Here is a 20,219-nt window from a genome sequence, read left to right as displayed (position 1 = left end):
TATTTATTTTTTAAATGGCGTTAACAGATAAACAGGAAGACGAGGCAAAGTGATGCTTGTGAATTTTATTCAGGATTTTCTGTTTGGTCCCTTCAACAACAGACAAAAGTTACAATGACTTCTTGTGCAATACAGCAGTGGGAGGAGGGGAACGCAGAGAGGACAGACGCCATCATTCATGGAAACAAAATCAGCATTTCAAAGGCAAGACTTAAGAACACTGTTGCATAAAGCAGAAACTGTCGCGCAGCGTAACAGAACATGGTCGGAGACGTTTAAAAAGAAACGGGTTTGAGACACAAACCATGTTGCAACCCCTTTTAATGGCTAATTTCAGGAACCAAAACTATGCAAAAGTGCATATTTTGACGGGTAAAGCAGCTTCTCACTGAAAGAAAAAAAACTGAAATTGGTATTGAGGTTCAACGGATTTGCCTGAGTCTGCGGGGGAGGCGGGGGGGGAATGGGGAGCCGGGGTCGGGTCCAAATTCCTGTGAAAGCTTCACTCATCCATCCTCAGCAGTTTTTCCCTTTTAGCGAGAGGCCGGGTACACCCCGGATACACACAAAAACTTCGGCCCTTTAAACGCATTTCTTCAGAGCAGCTGGAAAACCACTGCAGAAACCACACGGCACCAGCAGCCATCCGAAACGGGCCGACGTTCCAGACATCCCGACTGCTGAGCCGGTGGAGTCTCGGCTTCGGAAGGCTTTTCACATCCAAACTTGAAAACACTGAAACTGGACACAAAGCGATGAGATGGGCTTTTCACCCATTCTCCACCATTTGTCTGAACGCACACAATCACTCCTCCACATCAGTGGTGCCTCCCGCCATTTTTCGGTCATCAGCAGCTGAAGCGCTTCGGAACATCCGGCCTGGAAACGCGCAAAACGAGGTAAGCGGAGACGCCGGCGGTCACCAGCCAGTAAAAACTCATCTTATGAGGGGCGGGGGGCCAGGTGGTGGCAGAGCCTTTGGCACCGCAGCAAATACAAGCCATTGTAAAAGCCCGGTAGAGTCCAGAGAGCCCGGGACGGTCCTCTCTGTGCGCAGGTCGTGTTCTGCAAGGAGCCACGCAGAGCCCCCCCGCAGTGCTACCAAAACAAGCCGCCCTCCTCTCGGCACCCTAAAAACTCCCGTCCACAGTCGTTAAAAATCCCAAAAAAAAAAAAAGGTCAACTGCTCCCCTCTTTCTTTTAAACGGAGGTGGCGCCGACGGCCGCAGCGACCGCTGGCAACAAGGTTAACCTAGCAAACCTTGAGCGCTGAAACCGGCGCCGCGACGGCCGCCGCCCCAACTTAAAACGCGGGTGGAAATCAAAGACAGATCTCGAACAGTGTCTTCGTCTTTTCCCGTCTGCCCGTGCCGGCCGTGCGCCGTGCATAAAGACATTTATGCACATGACACGCGTTTCCCACCAGCTGCTCTCGTGTGAACCCAACAGTTGCGGACGGGACCGCTAAAAGAACACAAGCGTGACGGCTGTCGGCTGATCCCAGTTCAGCTCCTGCTGCACCGTCTCCCCTCAGAGTGCGGCTGCTCCCTTTCCAGGCCATTCACATCAAAGGGTCAAAACTTAAGCTTTAAACTCTCCAACAGCATTGCGAGTGGCAATATCAACCAAAGTCCTGCACCGGTGCTTCTGAACAAAAGAGCAGCTCTACAGAACACTTCTGCAGCGTCCTAAACTCTCTGCTTCTTTAAAAAGAACAAAAGAAAACCCCCAGAAAAGATCCAGAGCACTTCAGTGATAAGGGCTGCAGACGCACATCTCGGTGGGAAGCTTCAGAACAGGATCGACAGAGCGGGATGGGCGATGCTCTCAGCGACGTCTGAAAACCTCACGGCAAATTTTTGGGACGAGGCGAGAAACTGGCGGGGCCGCTCTGCGACATGGCAGGTTCTCCTTTGTTATGAACGGGACACGTTTAGCACGACGCTCCTCTTACGGAGGAGACGCCAAAGACTCCCGGCGCTGGTCGACGTCAGCCAGCGAGGGCTCACTGACACGTGCCCAAACCAAGATAAACAGAATGGAAATACAACTTCCCTCTAGATTAAATCAACATATATTCAAGATGAATGTGGCAAATTAAAGAATTGCAGGAACTCTGCAAGTAGAGGTCACAGCTTAGCGAACGTCGTCGGAAGAAAAAAACGTTTATGGAAAAGAAGCGTGACGGAAAGAGACCTAATAAAAGATGCACCTGCCTGTAGGGACACATCAGTACTCCTTTAGGATCGTGCAGGTTCAGTGTAGCTGGTCAAACTCTATAGAGTTACACTGTGTGAACTAGAATTACATTGTGTGTGTGTGTGTGTGTGTGTGTGTGTGTGGGGGGGGGGGGGGGGGGGGGGGGGCGGGGGGGAGGACAGAGAATCACAGGTCTGCAGCAAAGGAGAAGTTAGCAGCCAGCTTAATTCTGCTGCGTGTGGTTCTGCCTGGGCTGGTTAAGGGCTTCTTGGTCTCAGGAGGAGCACCGGCGGCGTCTGTGTGGGCAGTCGGAGGCTCAGGTGGATCAGGAGCATCCTCAGCTGCATTGTTCTCTACATCAGAACAGGACACAGCCCAAATTCCAGGAAAATAAAAAACCCCGGGATCAAATATACCAAAGACGTGAAATTCGATAAAACTAACCTGTTGAAGATTTCTGCTCAAAGTTAATCAGGTCAGCGTGATGGAGGAGAACAGGGTGAGGGCGGAGCTGAGGTGACGGCAGGCAGGATGGTACAGGACCACACAGCAGGTCAACTGTGGAGGACAGAGTTAGCAACACCAACAACACCGTTTCCGTCTATTCCATCAGACCGGCGCCATCATACTGGTCCAGACATTACCAGGGCTCCCCTCTGCAGATGTTTCATGGTTGACTGGGCTGTCCTCCCGGCTGTCTGTGTCCTCCCCGGGGTGAGGGCTGTTGGGAACTGAACAGCTTCCTTTTACTACAACAAAACACACACGTCACTCCAAGAACCTGCAGTTTAGGCAGGAGGAGAAGCTCAGAACCAGCCTCTGGACTTACATTTCATATCATTCTTCAAAACAATGATCCTTTTGCGACCGTGTCCTTTGATCCAGACCACCTGACATCACAGAACCAGGGGTTAGGCTTTAAAACAGCCACCATGACGTGTCCACCCGGGTTACAGGTGCTGAATGGGAAAGTTACCTGTGGAATAGCATTCAGCAGGTCGTCGGTGCTCATGTATCCATAGAAACGTGGTTCAAGGCAGGAACCTGTGAATTTGTTATAGGCTCCATGGAAATCACTCAGGAAGATCTGGTTGTAATGGTAGGTGTGGAGCAACGCCCGTAGGTTGCGGGCAAACTGGTAAAGCCTGGTGAGCCTGACCCACTCCTCATCACCTCCATTATCAGTTCCTTTATGATACAACTGCGGACGAACACAGATCAGCTTCTGCCCGAGGGACTGGACAGTTTTAAGATGAAGAACAACACCCACTCACCTCTACGAGGTAGGGCAGACTCTTGAGCAGCTCGCCGAGGGAGAGGAATCCGTACTCGCAGGGGTTGAGCGGGACCCCGTGGACCATGAAGTAGCGCTCGCTCAGCACGTCCACTCGGAGGCCGTTGCCGACGTACCCGTCCTCCTGGGACATGAGCAGGTCCAGCATCTGGGCGGTCAACAATCGCAACGATTTCCTGTTGATCAGCTGCAGCTCACGCCCCTCAGGGCCATCCACCACCTCAAGACAGGAAGAGAAATCCTGTTTGTAACTGTCGGCTACGGACGTCGAAGTAAAACCAACGTTATTTCAGTATTGGAGGAGAAGAAAGCGACCATCCATCGTTACCTTGACCACGTGGCAGAGTTTACCGAGCAGAGCGGGCAGCGAGCTGGCATCGTAGTCCTGCAGTCGCAGCCCGTACCCAAAGGTCTTGCTGTATTCTGTGAGCAGCTGGCTGACAGGAAGGCTGGAGTTTTTCTGAGCACGGAGCAGCTTGACCAGCTGAGCTGCCAGGGCCTTGACGTGCTCCACTTCTGTCAGGGTCAGCACCTTCTCCTCACCACACTCCAGCACCTGAACAAAACAGCCGTGCCATCAATGTATGCGAGTAAAAGGCACCTAGGAAGATAACGTGAACCGGCCACAACAAAATCAGATGCAAGAACATTTGGTGAGGAGTTCTGCAGGAAACAGGAAGTAGACGTTTCGCCCCTCGTCAAATCTTGCCGTCCATCTACATCACATCAATGTCTGGACAAGAGGCTGCAGGACCGTGGCACTGAGCAGTTTAGACCCATCACAGGAACGAGGGGACTTGGAAATGATCCTGTGGCAACAGTCTCCTTGGCTCACCATCAGGATGTCCGGGATTGCTTCGAACAGCTCCATGAGCTTGGTGAACCCGTAGTAGCTAAGCTTGCACTGACGGCCAAAGTGGTGATGGTAGGTGGGGATGAACTTATTGAAGAGCATCCTGCAGTGAGGCTGGTGGCGGAGAAGATCCACCACCTCCTTTCCAAATTGCTTGGTGCGCTCAATTTCCTCCACAGTTCGATCTGCCGTGGAACAAACACTTGTGTTAGCGGCAGAAAGGACTTAGTGAGGGATTGACAGCTGCTTTGACTGAACCTCTCTTTGGAACAGAGATGATTGTGTCCATTTCCTGGTGCACGATGGTGATTGTGGTGTCGGGGAGCTCTGTCAGAAGGTCCATCAGTTGACACACACCATAATCCATAACCCTCCAGTTTCGAGAGAAGCACCTGAAGAACAAAGTGTTTAAAAAAATAAACTAAGATAGGAGTAAATATCAGGAGGGTGCCTGTGCACACAAAATACTGTGGTGTCAAAAAAATGGACAAGATTTAAAATGTATACGTTTTCCTCTTTAGTATGTATTAACATCGATTCAAAAAGGCTACATGACAACATTTCTGGCACCATTAAGGTGAGTCTTACCAGTGGTACGCCTGTGTGAAGTCCTTGATGGCCACTTGCTTGCTGGCTTGAAATTTAAGCAGCTTCAGGAGGTCTTGAGTGAAGCGCTTCACCTGCGCACGATGGGTCAGGGTCAGAAACCGCTTGGTACCCAGTCCCAGAATCTACAATAAAAGTAAAAAACATACATTGACGACCTACAATTAAAAGAACGATCAACAGGCTTTATTCTGGATGATACCTGGAGAACATGTGGCACAGCCTCCAGGAGCTCCAGCAGCTTGGAGTAGCCATAGTCTGAGACGCGGCACTGCTTGGCAAAGTGGTGGTGGTACGAAGGAATGAACTTGCTCATGGGCATGATGCAAGAAGGCTGGCTCTTCAGCAGGTCAATTATCTCCCGGCTGAACTGGATCAGCTGCGGGTTACCAACAGGACTCTTGCAGCGCTGAAGCCACGGCTCTGTAGAGTTTTTCCCCCCTTAATCAGTGACTTATGAACTGGGTGGAGTTTTAAACAACAATTTTATATCTCCTTACCTAAATTTGGTCCTGGTGGTTTATTGCTGATCCACTTGATGACTTTAAAACCATTCTGAGCAGTGACTATGGTGACGCTGGGAATACAGGTGATGAGGTGCTCCAGAGGAACACTGTCCTCCAGGGCACCGTCGCCCAGCTGCAGGGGGCCAAATTTTACTCCGTAGCATTCTGCAAAACTAAACCGTCGACATTAGATTAGTGTTTGAAGTCGACATATTTCACATTAATGTCAAGTATGGTTTTGCTGGTCACCTCAGCATTGGGAGAGTTCCATCATGTGACTCCAACAAACTGTGGACTTCAGGGGACAGCTTGCTCAGAGCCATGACAACACAAGGCATTTTATAGGAATCGGGGTCAAAGTCAGCCTCACTAGTGATCAAGAGAGACAAATCACAGTCCCACAGGCCGTCAGGTGAAGTTCTACATTACTAACAAGGGCTGAACCACTGCTCATCTGCTGCATTTTTGGTTTCAACAACCTGAAGTGCTGAGTGTAGTGCTGCCTACACACTGGGTCATGGTACTCCAACTCTTCAAACACTACAGGACTGCCACTAGTAGACGAGGAACCCTCTTTGGAGTAGGAAAATCCCAGTGGGCTCTGCTGGACCTGGCTGCCGGGTAGAAGACACACGAGCCTCGACCCTCCCTGCTCGCGCACAGCCACTACGTCTGGGAGTTTGTGCAGGTCGGCAACCACAAGCTTACGGGAGTATCTAAAGGAAGGTTAAATAAGATAAAATTACAGGAAAAGATGTCTGCATCCACCCTTTGTAAGATTAAACCATGGCATCATATCAGACTACTTACCTTTTCTCATAGATCTCTGTAAACTTCATAAGTGGGAGACAATAGGCCGGCGCTTCATGAAGAATGCCGACTATCTCCGTACTGGAAAATTGAAACGTCTGTTTAAAACTCTTACAAACGATAACACACTGCGTACAAAAGTCCAGAAGCAACAAACTCATGCGTGAGAGACTACCTGAGCAGGGCAAGCGATTTGTTGCTGCCACCAGTGACGAGAGACACTTGGATGCGCTTTCCCCCGATCTTATAACGGTGCAAACCACTGACGGCACTGATGGCCTGTCGTAAGCAGAACATCTGGATGGTGGCCTTCAGCTGATAGTCAGTATGGGGGCTAAGTTCCACATCTTTCACCTAGAAAAAACAAAGAATCACACAACAAACATGACTGGATTTAGGTGTGAACTGCTGGATCTTCAGTACATTATATGGACCACTTAGACTTACCCTGCCATATCTGGAGAAAGTGTTATGCAGCGTCTGCTGTAGGTCCTTACGGGACATCCTGTAGTCCAGGTTGGCCACGTGGACTTCTGCCCCATCAGAGAAAGGCTCAAGATCACCTTCGGGACACGGGCTACGGGGTGCAGCCAGGAGAGGGGAGGACCGGCTGGACATGCAGGGGGATGCACTCCTTGGTTTAAGAAAGCAAACAGGCCAATTACAAAGATATGATGCTGAAAGATTCACGTGATTACACATGACCAAAACCAGCAGGTTACCTAGATGACCAGGAGCCTTGAGAGGGAACAGGTGGACTGAAGCTCAGATTAAAGTTCAATTTGCTGAAAGCTGAGGGAATGCAAGTCTGGAACTGCCCTGAGCTCCTGTCCTTTGGTTCCAGAGGGGATTCAGTGACACAACGAGGGTTGGCATCCTCCCTTCTAGATGAGGAGATTAAAAAAAAGGATACGTGAAATGTAGAGCAAACAGTCTGCGTCCACAAGGCCTAATGATGTTATAGGATTAATTAGGTACCTCCTTCTGTTCAAAGACTCTCCAGGGAGTTCAAATTTGGGAAGTTTTTCCAGGATTGATGTCTCTTCTGAAGCAGCAGCAGCAGCATTTCCTTTACCGGGGTGATGGAAGACCATTCTGGGTTTGCTCTCTATAGTACTCAGCTCCTGATTTAGACAGAGGGAACACATCTTGATAAGGTAGCCGATGACATCATGAATGTTGAGGTGAGCAGGCGTTGGAATGACAAACTCAATGCTTTCCATCCATGCAAACAAAGGCTCACAGTATGCTTCGACTGGGTTGTAGAATTTAAAGAAACTGGCTGAGAAATTAATGCAATGGATGACTAAAATTATTTTAATTAAATTAAGTTGGGCTGGGTGTGTGTGTGTGTGTTTCAAATTATAAAACATCCGGTTAAATATTGTGAGGAGTGGGCCGATAATTAACTCACCCCATTTAAATTTAAAAAATCAAAACCATGTTCAGAGTTTAAAATGCGGATTTTTACTGGTTACCCATCTATACAGTGATTTATTGGGGTTCATTTCTCAATCAGTTTGAACTGAACTCATTAAATAAATCATGAAAGGCTCAGAAATGGCAGCAAAAGAGTTAAAGATAACAGCATTGACAACACATGGCAAAGAAAATGAGCAAAAAAATAAAAAGCTATTGGCTAATGAATGCAAATGGACACAAAAGGACAAGAAAGAATAATTGAAGCTCCAAACACTTAATACACAAGCAGACAAACGAAATAAGCAGCTAAATGGTTAGTAAAAGCTGAAGCCGCATGAATTATAAAGCAGCCCAGACAAGGAAAAAGGCGTAATGGAGGTGGAGCAGGATCTACTTCACACAGATGAGTCTGCTGACCTGATGGATCTTGGCTGGATTACCACCGGGGGGCCCACTGCACCCCCGCCTGGGGCTGTAGGGCCGTTCAGGCACTGGGCCTGTGGTGTGGCACGGGCGTGTCGTTCGCCGTGGCCTTCTGGGTGACCTTGGTTTCTCCAGGGGCAGAAAGGAAAAGGAGGACGTGGAAAGGGGAGGGGCAAACGCTAAATCCTTGTTCAGATCGGCGTGGGACAGTGTCTGAAGCTGAGGCAAGTCCCGACCCCGAGACTGAGGCTCAGGCTCGGGACTTGCGTCATCTCTGGGCCCGAGGGAGAAGGAGAGACTGATTCGGTGGCCATACACGTCTTCATTTTCCATTCTCTTGCAGGCGCGTGAAGCTGCCTCTGGGCTGCCGAATCGAAGGACGGCTGTCCCCTGGGAAATACCCAGCACCTTGCCACCGCAGTTGTCTGACAAGCGGCGGAGCCTGTGCTTCACAGCATTCCGCAGGCTCTTGTCACAGTTGACAGGGAGGTTGCGCACATAGAGGAGGTTGAAACTGGGCTGAAGGGGGAGGAAGAGAGTGTGCCTGTCTGGTTTGGTTTTCACTTGAATATAGCAGTCGACTATTTAAGTTAAAATAAAAACACACTGTACAATGGCTGACAGCAGCATAAACTAAGATAGAAATTTATTGATGCCAAAAAAAAAAAAACTTATTAAACTGACATTCAGACAGTGAGGTTGTGTCGCTGTCCATTTGGGGAAAAGTCCAAAATTTAGTTCTTGGTTTGTTTTTTGACAGGAGAAACTTACCTTTCCTGAACACACAAATTAATTCCAATAAAATAAAAAAGAAACCAAAAGCCACTCCTTTGGACGTAGCGGCGCACGGGTGAAACCCTACCTGCGATTTGACGAGCATGCACGGTGGCAGGTCGGCCGTGATGTCCTGAAAAGGCACGTGGCAGTGAGCGTGCTGCAGCAGCGCGGACGACGTCTGGTTGCCGTGGACGAGGATCACGCGGAAACCATGGCGATGGCGGAGGTCACTCAGCTCGCTTGCAAAGTTCACATCAGCTGTACAGGGTGGTGGAAAGAGCACTTATTATATCTGGATACGTTTCGACACGGCGGATCGGCGCAGAACTCACAGGACACCAGCACAACGGTGGCGGGGGCGGTGTGGGTCTCAGCAAAGCGCCGCAGGCTCTGGCGCAGCTTGTCGTCAGCAGCATTCTTGGCCGTAGCGTTGATGTGCGCAACAGTAACCTGCGCGAACCATCACACAAGGATTCAGAGCAGCAATATTTAACAGCCCTCCGTAGTGGTTGAAGCAGTTGTTACCTGGCAGTTGTTGAGCTCTTGGATCACAGCTTTACTCTCCTTGCTGATGTCGCACACGCAAATAAATTCTGCCTCACGGTGACCCCGAAAGAACCGGCTGCGTATCCGCTCAACCACAACGGCGGCAGAGCGTCCGCTCGGCACGCTGCAGTTCTCGATGTCCCAAAAGACGCCGACTGGAGGAATGTTTTCAGGACCGTTGTTCTCTGGAGACCCTGGTGGAGACACCGCGCGTGTTGAGGAACTGGAGAGGACTACCGAGAGCTAGCAAATAAACTCTGATGCTCACTCAAACATGGTTTTGCTCAGGACTAAAACATTAGTACTTTTCTGATATATTTAAATGCTCTGTGCTATTGTTTAGAGGCATAATTAAGTGTTCACTTTAGCAACCACCACTTGATTTGGAGATTCTGATGTGATAATGAGAACATCCTGACCTTGCATATTTTAGACATGAATGTATAATAAGTAAATGAACTGCAACTGACCATACTTCCGTCCGGCCTTGCCCACACTTGTTGAAGGCAGAAGCACAACCTTATCAGAGGTGGTGCCACATCCATTACAAATGGGAATGGGGATAGGAGCACTCTGTGTAATAGGAACATTGGGCCGCAGCCTGTCCGGCTCAGACGGCAGGCCAGTTATGGGCTGCAAACACATTCAAATGTCTCGATTAGAAAAGCACAAAAAAACAATGCTCCTAAATAGAGTAGTAATGGCGCCACTGAATAAATTTACACCGTGTGACGCAATAAAAGGCTTAACCAACCTTCAACATGCATTCCCGGCAGAAGTGTGTTCCCTTCAGACAACCAGTGCGTTCTACATTAAGGTGCAAAGGGTTAAAGCAGAAATGTGCTGTTGTGTTGGTGGTGGTCAAGCTGAAACCGTGCGTTTCTCTCTCCGGTCTTCTGGCTGCTGGACAGCAGTCCACGCCACAAGAGCAGTAAGTGAGAGGGTCCAGACAAGAGCTGTGCACGGGTGCAGAGAGAGAGGAAATACAGGGCAAAGGGGGAGCCAGAGGGGTTGAGGAAGTGCCACCTGAGAAAGGTGCAGAGGGGTGAGCGTGGAGAGGTCCTGAGCAGCAGCAGTGGGGAGGGTGGGATAAAACTGGCTGGGATGTAGCAACAGTTGGGACTGACTGAGGCTTGAATGTACAGCTGAGCAAAGGATCAAGAAGGCCTTCGCCTCTGCGACTTAAGTTGTGTTTACAATACACAGATGAGGTGACGGAACAAGAACCAGATCTGCTTAAACTGTCGCTACTGTGGAGTCCTGGGGAACCAGGAACCTCCACTGAGACTCTACCAACGCCAGCACCCAGTAACCCATATCCATCTCTTCTATGATGGTCACACTGTGCGCACGTGCTTACTTTGGGGCTAGCCCCTTCTTGCTGCTGTGGCGGTGGCACTGATATAAGCTGGCGGTGATGGGAATCTTGCGCAATCTGAGCATGAGGCAAGCAGGGTGGAAGTAAGGACAGAGAGGCCAGAGAAAAGGATTGGGATGGTTGGGAAGAGCAAATATGGTGTGGAGGTGGAGGAGGGACATCTTTCAAATCCAGCACAGCCTTCCTGTTTGCCATGTCATTTTTCTGGAACAAATAAAGACCGGTAAATGATTCGATTATGCAACTTGCACAGGTTCGGTAGGATGTAATCACAACTACAGGCATTAGCATAACGAAAACCCACGACTGATGCATTTACTGACCACTTAAATCTGAGTACTTCCACCATATATAGGTATCCAGACTCTGCCATGTACTCACTTCTTTTTCCGTGTGATGAAGGGAGATTTTGTCATCGGAGGTGGAGCAGACTTTATGCTTCCACAGCACAGTTGAGGCCTCCGTTTTGTGGTTGTGGGGCCATGAGTAATGTTTAGAGCTGCACATGGACCTCTCATTTCCCAGTCCATCCATCATACAACCCAGGTAGGTCTAACATCATAGTTGCGTCTCTCGTGCTTTCTGGAGAACAAGGAGGGGAAGTTACGAATGAACTACCACCGCCAAAATCACCTGCTGCGCAAAGTCTTGTGTTAAGACCATAAATACCCGCACAAACATCCGAGTTCATTAAGCTTCAAATGTTATTCTCAATTACAAAACGACTGCACACTATGTTTACATTGCTGTTGTGTTTATGCCTTTAAATTACGCGTCAATTTAAAACGAGGAATTTAACCACCGGCGTGAATTAAGCCTCGTAAATGGCGGATGTTGCTGATGACCTAGCTAAGCTATTATATGAAATAGTAATATAAACGTTGTACTGTTTATCCAAAGGTCGCCTTTAAGATACATCTAGGAAACGAACAATTTGTGTTTACTTCAACTCATTTGCATATTACCGATGATTTAAAGAATTGTTGGTTGGTAACAGCGCCAAGGCTAATAATAATGGGTTGATCAGTCACCTGAGATGTTCTCATCTTTCACACCTTACTCAACTTACGCCCCCCCATCTAGCGCTTCCGAATCCTTTTGTAACCTATTATGCCGGAAAGTAAATCCAGCTGTCGCAAATAGTAGTCTTCTTCTTCTTCGCCTCTCTCTCTCTCGCGCGACAAAAAAACAGCGAAAATACATTGCACCACCTACTGGTTTGGAGCCTTACAACGGCACGGCAACGAGAACGAGTAAAAACTGAATTTAATGCAAATTAATTATTAAAACTACTATAGTACAGCTTTGATATGAGTATTCAGACTCTGGCACTCCAGCTCTGGATGTCTTCCATTCTCCTGTTCATCTTTTAAAAGTTTTTTTACACCTTGATTGGAGTCCACCTGGGATAAATTCAATTGATTGGACATGATTTGGTTTTTCCAACACACCTGTTTATATAAAATATCACAGGCGACAACATCAGAGTATCTGGAGAAGGCTATAGATCTGGGCAAGGATAAAGAAAAAAATAAACTTCTGAACCTAAGGTTTACAGTGGCATCCTCAGGCTATTCACTGTTGGCATGACAACACTAAAACTAATGCAAATTGGTGTAGCGTACTCCATTTTGTTGGCTAAAATACTTAGCTTACTGGATAAAGAAAAGAAATATATAGAAATTCCAATTTCAGAAGAATATGGTGATTTTTTTTCAGTGACCATGCAATTCCCATTTTCAGAGTCAAACCAGAAATTACTTCTGTTGTTTTGGACAATGTGACCATATTATTTCCATATTATTCTCCATACTGCCCTGACCTCAGTATCCAAGGATTTTATTTCAATTGGATTACTATCCCTAAAATCAATCCCATCTTAAGTGTAAACAAAAGAACATTCTAAATAACCAAAATGACAGAAATTCTATTCTTTTTGGTGGGGTTGCGCAACACTTTCAACTTACCTTGATGTCCTGCAGGTTTATTGTTGCAGGATGCGATTATCACTACAGCGGCGTTCCGGTTTAGAGCGCCCCCCAGCGGCCGCAAGAACACACACACACACACACACACACACACACACACACACACGCACACACACACACACACACACACACACACACACCACCTGCCCTCCCCCTCCTTAAGTCTGGGTCAGCGTAACGGGACAGCAGGTTCATTATCGTCCCAGTAGCGAATGAAGAGAACCAAACAACAATCTGGCGGGTCTAAATATTCGATTTTTGACGTTTCAATTTGCGGTTTTTAATTTACTTGGCGCATAAATTTTTAATTTTTTTCTAAGCCCGACAATTTCCCCACCAATTAGACAGCACCCGCGTGCGATCCCCGGCGGCCATGGCGATCGCAAGTGTTGCCGCTGAGTACGTTTTCTCCGACTTTTTGCTGAAGGCTCCCACGGAGTCCAAGTACAAAGGGCTGCGCCTGGAGCTGGCGGCGGACAAGATCGTGACGCTCCTGGCGGTGGGGATGCCTTTGTTCCTCATCTCCCTCGCCTTCGCTCAGGAGGTGTCAGTGGGTGAGTGGCCGCAGCGCCAATTATCGGACGCCCAGCGGACGCACGAGCAGCATCTCCGCACTAGTTTTACCTTTACCTTTAACGACCTGCTCAATTATACCTGAAATAAATAACGTGATGTGTGAATTCAAGTCACCCTTTAAGGTGTGTATGTTATAAACTGATGGTGAGAAGCAAATGGGCGTGGCCATCTTCCTCCACTGCTGGAAGCAGCGCGTGCTGCCGACCTTCTCCCACCTGCAGCCGTTTCTGCTATGATGGAGGAGTCGAGACCCATCGCGTTTTAACTCATGATGGATTCAGCGTTCAGCAACTGAAGTCATGGGTTCACAGCCAGCCATGTGGGATTTAACCTGTCCTGAATGTGGGACGTTTAGAAGTAGCCAAACCGAATTCAAAGTTCATGGGCCGTGAATGCTTCAGCAGCATTCAATAGATTTATGGTTATTAAATCAACATTCTTTTTTTTTTTTTTAAATATTTGGCAAAACAATTTGATTCAACAGAGAGTCAAATTTGCACACTTTCCAGCAGGTGTGCAAAAGCATAAAAGCGGAAAAAACAAATTACAACAGCTGGGAGGTTACTGGCCTGACCGGCTGATCGTGGCGATAGTTGTTGTAATCTTTTCCTGCATGACATGAATAAAAAAACCAAACGGGAGGGGGGTAATTTCAAAATCAGCCAACGTTCTGTGGTGCGATTAGCAGGTCTTGTGTTCCTGCTAGTGCTACCTGGTGACCATTTGGGTCATCGATGGACTGAACAGGTCAGATTCTGGGGGGCAACCGGTGCCGGAGGACGTAACTGACAACACAGCCCCATCAAATGAGGCCATGCGAGTCCTCATGAATGTTCCTCTGCTCTTGATAATTCTTCTTCTTTTCTGTCTTTTCAGGCACTCAGATTAGCTGCTTCGCACCCACTAATTTTTCCTGGAAACAGGCCGCATACGTGGACTCGTTCTGTTGGGCCGCAGTACAACAACAACCTCAGAGTGCACCGCTATGGCTACACAAGGTATACACGCCCCAATATTTGTCCATACTGAGGCTTTTAGCAACAACATTATTATTATCATCAACATCATCGACATCATCACTATTGCCTGTGCTGAAAGTGCCCCCGACCACTTTGTGGTTCTGTTTCTCCTGTCAGTTCTTTCCATACATTCTGCTCCTTCTGGCCATCCTCGTCTACATCCCAGCCCTTTTCTGGCGTTTTACCGCAACACCACATCTCTCCTCTGACCTCAACTTCATCATGGAGGAGCTGGATCGATTTTACACCCGGGCAATCAAAATGGCCAAGAATTTAGTGTCCATAGACGGCAAAGAGAGCCCAGGGGAAACACGGAGGTGACCACAGTTGTTGTTTGCTTTTACTTTACCAGTTTCTTAGGCAGTGACGGAGCATTTTTAGGGTTAGTTACAGTTACAGGAAGAAAGAACCCTTCAATTGTTTAAACATGCATTCATATTTCTGACCACTTGGGGGCGGTAAAGCAACGTAACGTATCGGTATGATAAATATCAGCAGGGATGAAAAAGCTAAAACAATCCTGTACAGGCCTCAACTGATAGTCATCTTGTTCCATTCGTTGATCTACAATAGCTTTTTCACGGCATTATAATTTGTTTTTTAGTTTACTAGTATGGGATTGTGTTTTTTTTAGCAGTGCAACTGAGTAAAAACTATCAGATGAAACTAAATAAATAGTGGAAACTGATTTTTATTCCAGGGGAAAATGTAGATGAGGTCTTTCGGGCACATTCCTGTCATGGGAGAAAATAAAAAGACATGTATTCTCCCCCCAACAGTATAATGGATGTGACAGAAGGCTGCTTAAAATTCCCTTTAGTGGAGCACTATCTAAAGACAAAGCGTACGTCTCGCTCCCTCGTGGCGAAGTACCTGCTCTGCCGATGTTTGACCCTCCTGACCCTCCTGCTGGGATGCGTCTTCCTCGGCTACTACATCCGTCTGGCCTCTCACGCCGATGAGTTCTCCTGCGATTTGCGCACAGGCGTGTTGCAAAACGACAGCACGGTGCCATCGGCTCTCCAGTGCAAGCTCGTGGCCGTGGGCGTCTTTGGGCTGGTCAGCAAAATCAACCTGGGGATGTATGTGCTTCTCTCACCTGTGGTTGTGTACGCTGCCCTCGGACCAGCGCGTCAGAGCTCCAGCTTCCTCCAGCCTTATGAGATACTGCCGGGCTTTGGTAGTCTGGGCGTGATCACACCTTTCTATAACGACCTCAGCATTTATCTGCTGTTCCTGAAGGAGAATCTGAGCCATGTGGAATCCTTTAAATGTCTACAGGTGGGTTTATTCACAGATTTAGCTCAGTATGATGAATAGGGCGTTTGTGTCTTGTGTTTAAATGATGTGACTTGTTATCAGGTACTTGAGCTGTTGCAAGCAGCAGACGAAGAGGGATTTGACACCTTGTGCCTCCTTCGAACGCTGGGCCAGGTGAAGTCTGACGTGACCGACAGCAGGAAGGCATTGAGAAAAGAAAAAGAAACTAAGAAAACTGGAGAATGAAGCCTGTTAGGTAAAAGAGAACATGGGCGTATGATCTGTTGCACACTGTGAAGCATCAGAAAAACAATTATTTTAACCTGGAATGAGTCCTTTTTTAGCTTTTCCTCCTGATTAAGGACGCTTGGTCCTGTACAGAAGACCCAGGCTGATTGACACATTGAATACTTCAGAAAGTATCTAGTCCGTTCAAATCTCAGGTCTGTGCTTTGCACTGAAATAACTACTTCTGCGTGTCTGCAAAGCGTGAGCTGCTTTTTCAGGATTTTTAATTACCCCTTCATTGATAATATCAGCTGTTCTTCTGGGACTGACGTAAGTCCATTATTATATATTTTTATTAATACCTCCCTGCAAAATTCACCAATCTGTACTTGATGATAGTATTAACTATAAGAACTGTAAAAAAAATGAATGCAAACTCTTAAAGATGTCAACACAAGTTCCTCTCTATTTCCATTGCAATTACACAATTAAAGACTGAATCTCTGTTATGTAATTACGTGGTCTTTTATTTCTTTAATCCATCTTTAGAAAGTGTTGACACACTGTTGATGTATATTTATGTATTTATATTTTCTGTGATCATTTGAGCACTTCCGCAACTAAAACCTTCTCAACAATGATTGGCTCCCACAAAACCTACGTCATCTCGACTGTCCAATGGGAACGAAGAGCAGCAACTTGGTTTATATTCGGTTTATGAGTGGAAGCCTTCCGAACATTTTAAGAGGTTTGTTTCGTACCTTTTGTAATTTTTACTGATCTGCATGCTTCATCACACAATGCGTTGTCTCAGCTGGTTTCTTTATAAGCAAGATAGTCTATTTTCGTTTTTTTTTTTTAATACGTTGGGATAATACATTCTTGCTAAATCAGCTAACTGTGCTAGCTTAGCCGTAGAGCTTAGCAGCCTTAACAGCTGGCTCTTAAGAGAAGTACGATAAACAATTTTTTTTGTGGTCGGTAGAGGTACAAAACAGTTCTTTTCCATAGCTTACATTTGTTAACTGACAAAGTAAATGATCTCTGTTTCACTGACCTATTTATTTACAAAGTAAACAGATTTGTGCTTTGATCGTGTGGCAGTTTGGACGAGTTCAAAGCTTAGCTGGGTTTACGTTTAGGTCTGTCCTCTCGATTATCTTGGATCAAACAACAGACATGGAGGATCAATCAACGCAAAAGTTTTCATCCCTGAAAGAGGAGCTATGCTTCTGGAAGGAACAGGCGGAGAGACAGCAACAACGGTAACAGCTAGCGTTAATTATTTGGTATTTCTAGACGGAATGATGCGTTCACGGACGTGTTTTTGTGCCGTTTTCAGGGCCGATGAGTCTCAGGCAGAGCTGGAAGAGTTTCAACAGATGAGTCGGGACTATGAAGCCGAGCTGGAAACGGAGCTAAAACAGTGTGAAAGCCGAAATAAAGAACTGCTGTTAGACAAAAACCGCCTCTGCATTGAACTGGAAAATCTAAAGGTGGGACAAATGCGCCTCTAATATATTCTTTGGCCCCTGCAGACTCAGACAGTTGCAAATGTCCCAGTTAATGGTGGGCGTGCAGGTCACAGCTCCATCACTTAGACAGGGACAAACCTGATTAAGCATAGAACTGATGCAGCCAGGAGGCAAATATCTGCCCAGCTATAAAGCAGCTGACTGCTATTTTTGTTTATTTCCTTTGGGGATGAAGAAAGGAGTGAACGCATGACTGTGCAAAAAAGCCACACATTGACAGAATATTATTTGGGACTTTTTTTGGCATTAAATGTACGTGAATGTATTTTAAAATAGGTTAACTTGTTTTGGTTTCCCTGGGTATATTGTCCAACGATGCTGCCATATGGTCTATCAATATTATGTAATGCTACTTGGTTGTTAAAATGGGTGCAGATTACAGCGAGTTACTGTTTGAACCAAAGAGGCCTTGGTTTTTATTGGACCCACGTGGGCGTCAGCTGAGAAAAACACTGCAAAGTGTCCGTATTTGTGCTGTGCGCAGGAGAAATTTGAGACGCAGCACTCCGAGGCGTTCAGGCACATCTCGACGCTGGAGGAAGACTTGGCACAAACCAGAGCCGTGCGAGATCACCTGCAGAAATACATCAGAGAGCTGGAGCAGGCCAACGACGACCTGGAGAGGACCAAGAGGTCAGAGCGCGAGACGTTTGCCGGTGCGCCGGGTGTGAACCTGTCGTGTGTCGTTGTGTTGACTGGCTGCCTGTTGCAGAGTGACCATCATGTCACTGGAGGACTTTGAACAGCGCATGAACCACGTGATAGAGCGGAATGCCTTTCTGGAGAGCGAGTTGGACGAGAAAGAGAACCTGCTGGAGTCAGTTCAGAGGCTGAAGGATGAAGCGAGAGGTCAGCATTCACTGTCATTTACATTCATTTACATTAAGGGCTCAGTCAGGCGTCCATATTTGGTCTTCTAGCGCTCTCCTCTTTACACCCTCTTATCCTTTGCTCATATTCCAACACATTTATGTCAGACCTACGCCAGGAGCTGGCCGTGCGTCAGAAAGAGAGACGGCCGTCTAGCAGCCTGGGAAAAGACGCAGATCGGACGGACGGCCCGTGCCCTGCAGTCGGAAGCCCTTCCATTCCCATCACACCCTCCAAGCCCATCTGTGCATTTACCACTCCCCCAGCTTCCAGCATCCGAAGAGGTAAATAAAGCACGTGCGCCTGCATGTGACCCTAATGAATGAATGAATGTGAATGTTTGAATTGGCTGTTTGTACCCGTTTCATTCAGGGGATGGTCTGACTGGGACTCCTCTCACTATGTCTACTCGAATATCTGCGCTCAACATCGTGGGAGAACTGCTGCGAAAAGTCGGAGTAAGACGTCTGACCAAGTTTCCGGTGTTCCGGGATTTCAAAGCTGGATTTTGAGTCCAGGCGTTGACCGAGTTTGTTTGAATCCCTCCAGAATCTGGAGTCAAAGTTGGCGTCCTGTCGAGACTTTGTCTATGACACGTCTCCCAGCAGACCGTCGCTCTCGGCCGCCCCCGGCAGTCCTCTGGCTTTAGAGAGAGGCCCCGAAGTACCGGCCAGCATGAGCCCCCCCCCACAATATGACAGGTGAGAGGAGAAAAGGTCCAGTAAGAAGAAGAAGCTCCTTTTGGTGATGATTGTTGTGTGACCGTTGCGCTGTTGTTTTGTGTAGCAGTTTAGTGAAGCGGTTGGAATTTGGACCCGCTCCTCCGAGAGGGATCTCCCAGGGTCCTCAGTCCCCTCAGGGAGGGGTGAAGATCCTGCTCTGAGAGGAACCACAAGCCCGAACCTCCCCGACTGTCCTGACACTACGGCAGGGGGACACTGAACGGACCACGTTGCGCCTGCCTGAACAGAAAGCTGCTCCCCTCATGTAAACTGCCCCCATTCCTTCTGCCTCAGGCTGACACCTCACATCTCTTAGAAACACAAGCGGAGATCCGGCTGCTCGTTCTGCATCGTCCACCATGTTTGCCAATGTTTTAGGAAGGGCTTCAGACCCTGAGAGGGTTTCACAGGGTATTGTCCCCCTCTGGTCTGGAGCTGCTGCGGTTCTATAAAGCACGAGCTTGGATAATGCTTGAACGCACCACAAACCCACTTTTCCCTGCCGAGAGAGCTTTTCTGAGAGCAGATGTGGGGACTTCAGCCGTTGCTGCCTTCATCGATGTTATTCTCAACCCATCCTTCCGATGCCCGACGTCTAATCGAGATATGAACGTTTCTCAGGCGAGTTAATATCTCGCGTTGGAGTTGGTTATATTTAGTTAAACCCTGCTTAACATCGTCCATCCTGCTGTTCCACTAATTTTAGACATCTGACCATTTTCTGGTATGCCAGGCTTAAAGGGAAGTATGGGGGGGTTGGGTTTTTGTCGTGTGGCCAATGAGGCTCTGACAGAACCTTGTTCTGGTCCACTGCTGAATGCACTGCTTTAACCCTACATGTGTGAGCGCCCCCGCTACTGGGAGCTAGTAATGGTGGGAGACTATAGAGGAGATACAAAGCAATAATAGTGTTTAACAGTAGTACATTTACAAAGATCCAGAGCTTCTGCTAAAGGTCTTTAGTTATTGTGTTTTGCTGCGTTGGACTGATGCTCCTCTTCCTCGCGCCGTGAAGCGTTACTGATCTCCACTGTGCCTGGTGGATGCAGCTCCGCTGGTCCTGTGTTTGGACTCCAAACTGTGCCTGAGATACAATTACCTTTGTTTCTTTTCAGCCAAGTTCTGTTTGGAATTTTAAAAGTGGATTGCCGTGTTTACGTTCCTCCTCGCTGTAGCAGATTAACATGTTAAAAACACCAATCAAAAC

The 20,219-nt window shown here is 47.6% G+C and overlaps 3 protein-coding genes across 7 annotated transcripts; 2 read left to right on the top strand and 1 right to left on the bottom strand.

Annotated features, from left to right (window-relative positions):
• Positions 1 to 45: 45 nt before the first annotated feature.
• Positions 46 to 12,078, bottom strand: marf1 (meiosis regulator and mRNA stability factor 1). 4 transcript variants are annotated; one of them, XM_029851489.1, is made up of 27 exons: positions 11,780 to 12,078; positions 11,196 to 11,396; positions 10,191 to 11,018; positions 9,907 to 10,069; positions 9,416 to 9,630; positions 9,223 to 9,340; positions 8,976 to 9,148; positions 8,108 to 8,632; positions 7,247 to 7,392; positions 6,991 to 7,152; positions 6,716 to 6,902; positions 6,444 to 6,622; positions 6,269 to 6,349; positions 5,938 to 6,174; positions 5,708 to 5,827; positions 5,453 to 5,631; positions 5,155 to 5,375; positions 4,935 to 5,077; positions 4,605 to 4,738; positions 4,329 to 4,531; positions 3,822 to 4,049; positions 3,474 to 3,713; positions 3,176 to 3,400; positions 3,029 to 3,089; positions 2,844 to 2,948; positions 2,644 to 2,757; positions 46 to 2,552 (listed from the first exon to the last, which is right to left on the bottom strand). In XM_029851489.1, exons 2-27 carry the CDS (start codon positions 11,349 to 11,351, stop codon positions 2,386 to 2,388), a joined length of 5,310 nt encoding a protein of 1,769 aa, XP_029707349.1. In that variant the 5' UTR covers positions 11,352 to 11,396; positions 11,780 to 12,078; the 3' UTR covers positions 46 to 2,385. The 4 variants fall into 4 exon arrangements, with proteins under 4 accessions (XP_029707349.1, XP_029707348.1, XP_011611322.2 ...); XM_029851488.1 differs by having other exon boundaries at positions 11,846 to 12,078; XM_011613020.2 differs by having other exon boundaries at positions 10,797 to 11,018; positions 11,846 to 12,075.
• An 863-nt stretch (positions 12,079 to 12,941) lies between these two features.
• panx1b (pannexin 1b) lies at positions 12,942 to 16,395 on the top strand. The gene is made up of 5 exons (XM_003972542.3): positions 12,942 to 13,356; positions 14,255 to 14,376; positions 14,515 to 14,714; positions 15,177 to 15,678; positions 15,760 to 16,395. The coding sequence occupies exons 1-5, from the start codon at positions 13,176 to 13,178 to the stop codon at positions 15,901 to 15,903; spliced, it is 1,149 nt and encodes a 382-aa protein (XP_003972591.2). The 5' UTR covers positions 12,942 to 13,175; the 3' UTR covers positions 15,904 to 16,395.
• Positions 16,396 to 16,495: 100 nt separating this feature from the next.
• On the top strand, positions 16,496 to 20,218 carry LOC101079920 (nuclear distribution protein nudE homolog 1). 2 transcript variants are annotated; one of them, XM_029851493.1, is made up of 9 exons: positions 16,496 to 16,633; positions 17,028 to 17,150; positions 17,228 to 17,381; positions 17,905 to 18,053; positions 18,133 to 18,269; positions 18,398 to 18,574; positions 18,663 to 18,748; positions 18,840 to 18,991; positions 19,080 to 20,218. In XM_029851493.1, exons 2-9 carry the CDS (start codon positions 17,065 to 17,067, stop codon positions 19,171 to 19,173), a joined length of 1,035 nt encoding a protein of 344 aa, XP_029707353.1. In that variant the 5' UTR covers positions 16,496 to 16,633; positions 17,028 to 17,064; the 3' UTR covers positions 19,174 to 20,218. The 2 variants fall into 2 exon arrangements, with proteins under 2 accessions (XP_029707353.1, XP_003972592.1); XM_003972543.3 differs by having other exon boundaries at positions 16,497 to 16,633; positions 19,077 to 20,218.
• The last annotated feature ends 1 nt before the right edge of the window (position 20,219 follows it).

The sequence above is a fragment of the Takifugu rubripes genome, chromosome 17 (assembly GCF_901000725.2).
Source record: "Takifugu rubripes chromosome 17, fTakRub1.2, whole genome shotgun sequence".
NCBI lineage: Eukaryota > Metazoa > Chordata > Actinopteri > Tetraodontiformes > Tetraodontidae > Takifugu > Takifugu rubripes.
Note: the sequence above shows the minus strand (reverse complement) of the source record. Positions and strands in the feature narration are given on the sequence as shown.

Coding starts and splice junctions, on each gene's coding strand:
- marf1 (XM_029851489.1), bottom strand. CDS start 11,351: ATGATGGATGGACTGGGAAATGAGAGGTCCATGTGCAGCTCTAAACAT. Junction 6,350..6,443: donor AAATCGCTTGCCCTGCTCAG/GTAGTCTCTCAC, acceptor TCAATTTTCCAG/TACGGAGATAGTCGGCATTC. Junction 5,632..5,707: donor GGAACTCTCCCAATGCTGAG/GTGACCAGCAAA, acceptor TCGACGGTTTAG/TTTTGCAGAATGCTACGGAG.
- panx1b (XM_003972542.3), top strand. CDS start 13,176: ATGGCGATCGCAAGTGTTGCCGCTGAGTACGTTTTCTCCGACTTTTTG. Junction 13,357..14,254: donor CGCTCAGGAGGTGTCAGTGG/GTGAGTGGCCGC, acceptor CTGTCTTTTCAG/GCACTCAGATTAGCTGCTTC. Junction 14,377..14,514: donor CACCGCTATGGCTACACAAG/GTATACACGCCC, acceptor TTCTCCTGTCAG/TTCTTTCCATACATTCTGCT.
- LOC101079920 (XM_003972543.3), top strand. CDS start 17,065: ATGGAGGATCAATCAACGCAAAAGTTTTCATCCCTGAAAGAGGAGCTA. Junction 18,575..18,662: donor AGCTTCCAGCATCCGAAGAG/GTAAATAAAGCA, acceptor CGTTTCATTCAG/GGGATGGTCTGACTGGGACT. Junction 18,992..19,076: donor CCCCCCCCACAATATGACAG/GTGAGAGGAGAA, acceptor TGTTTTGTGTAG/CAGTTTAGTGAAGCGGTTGG.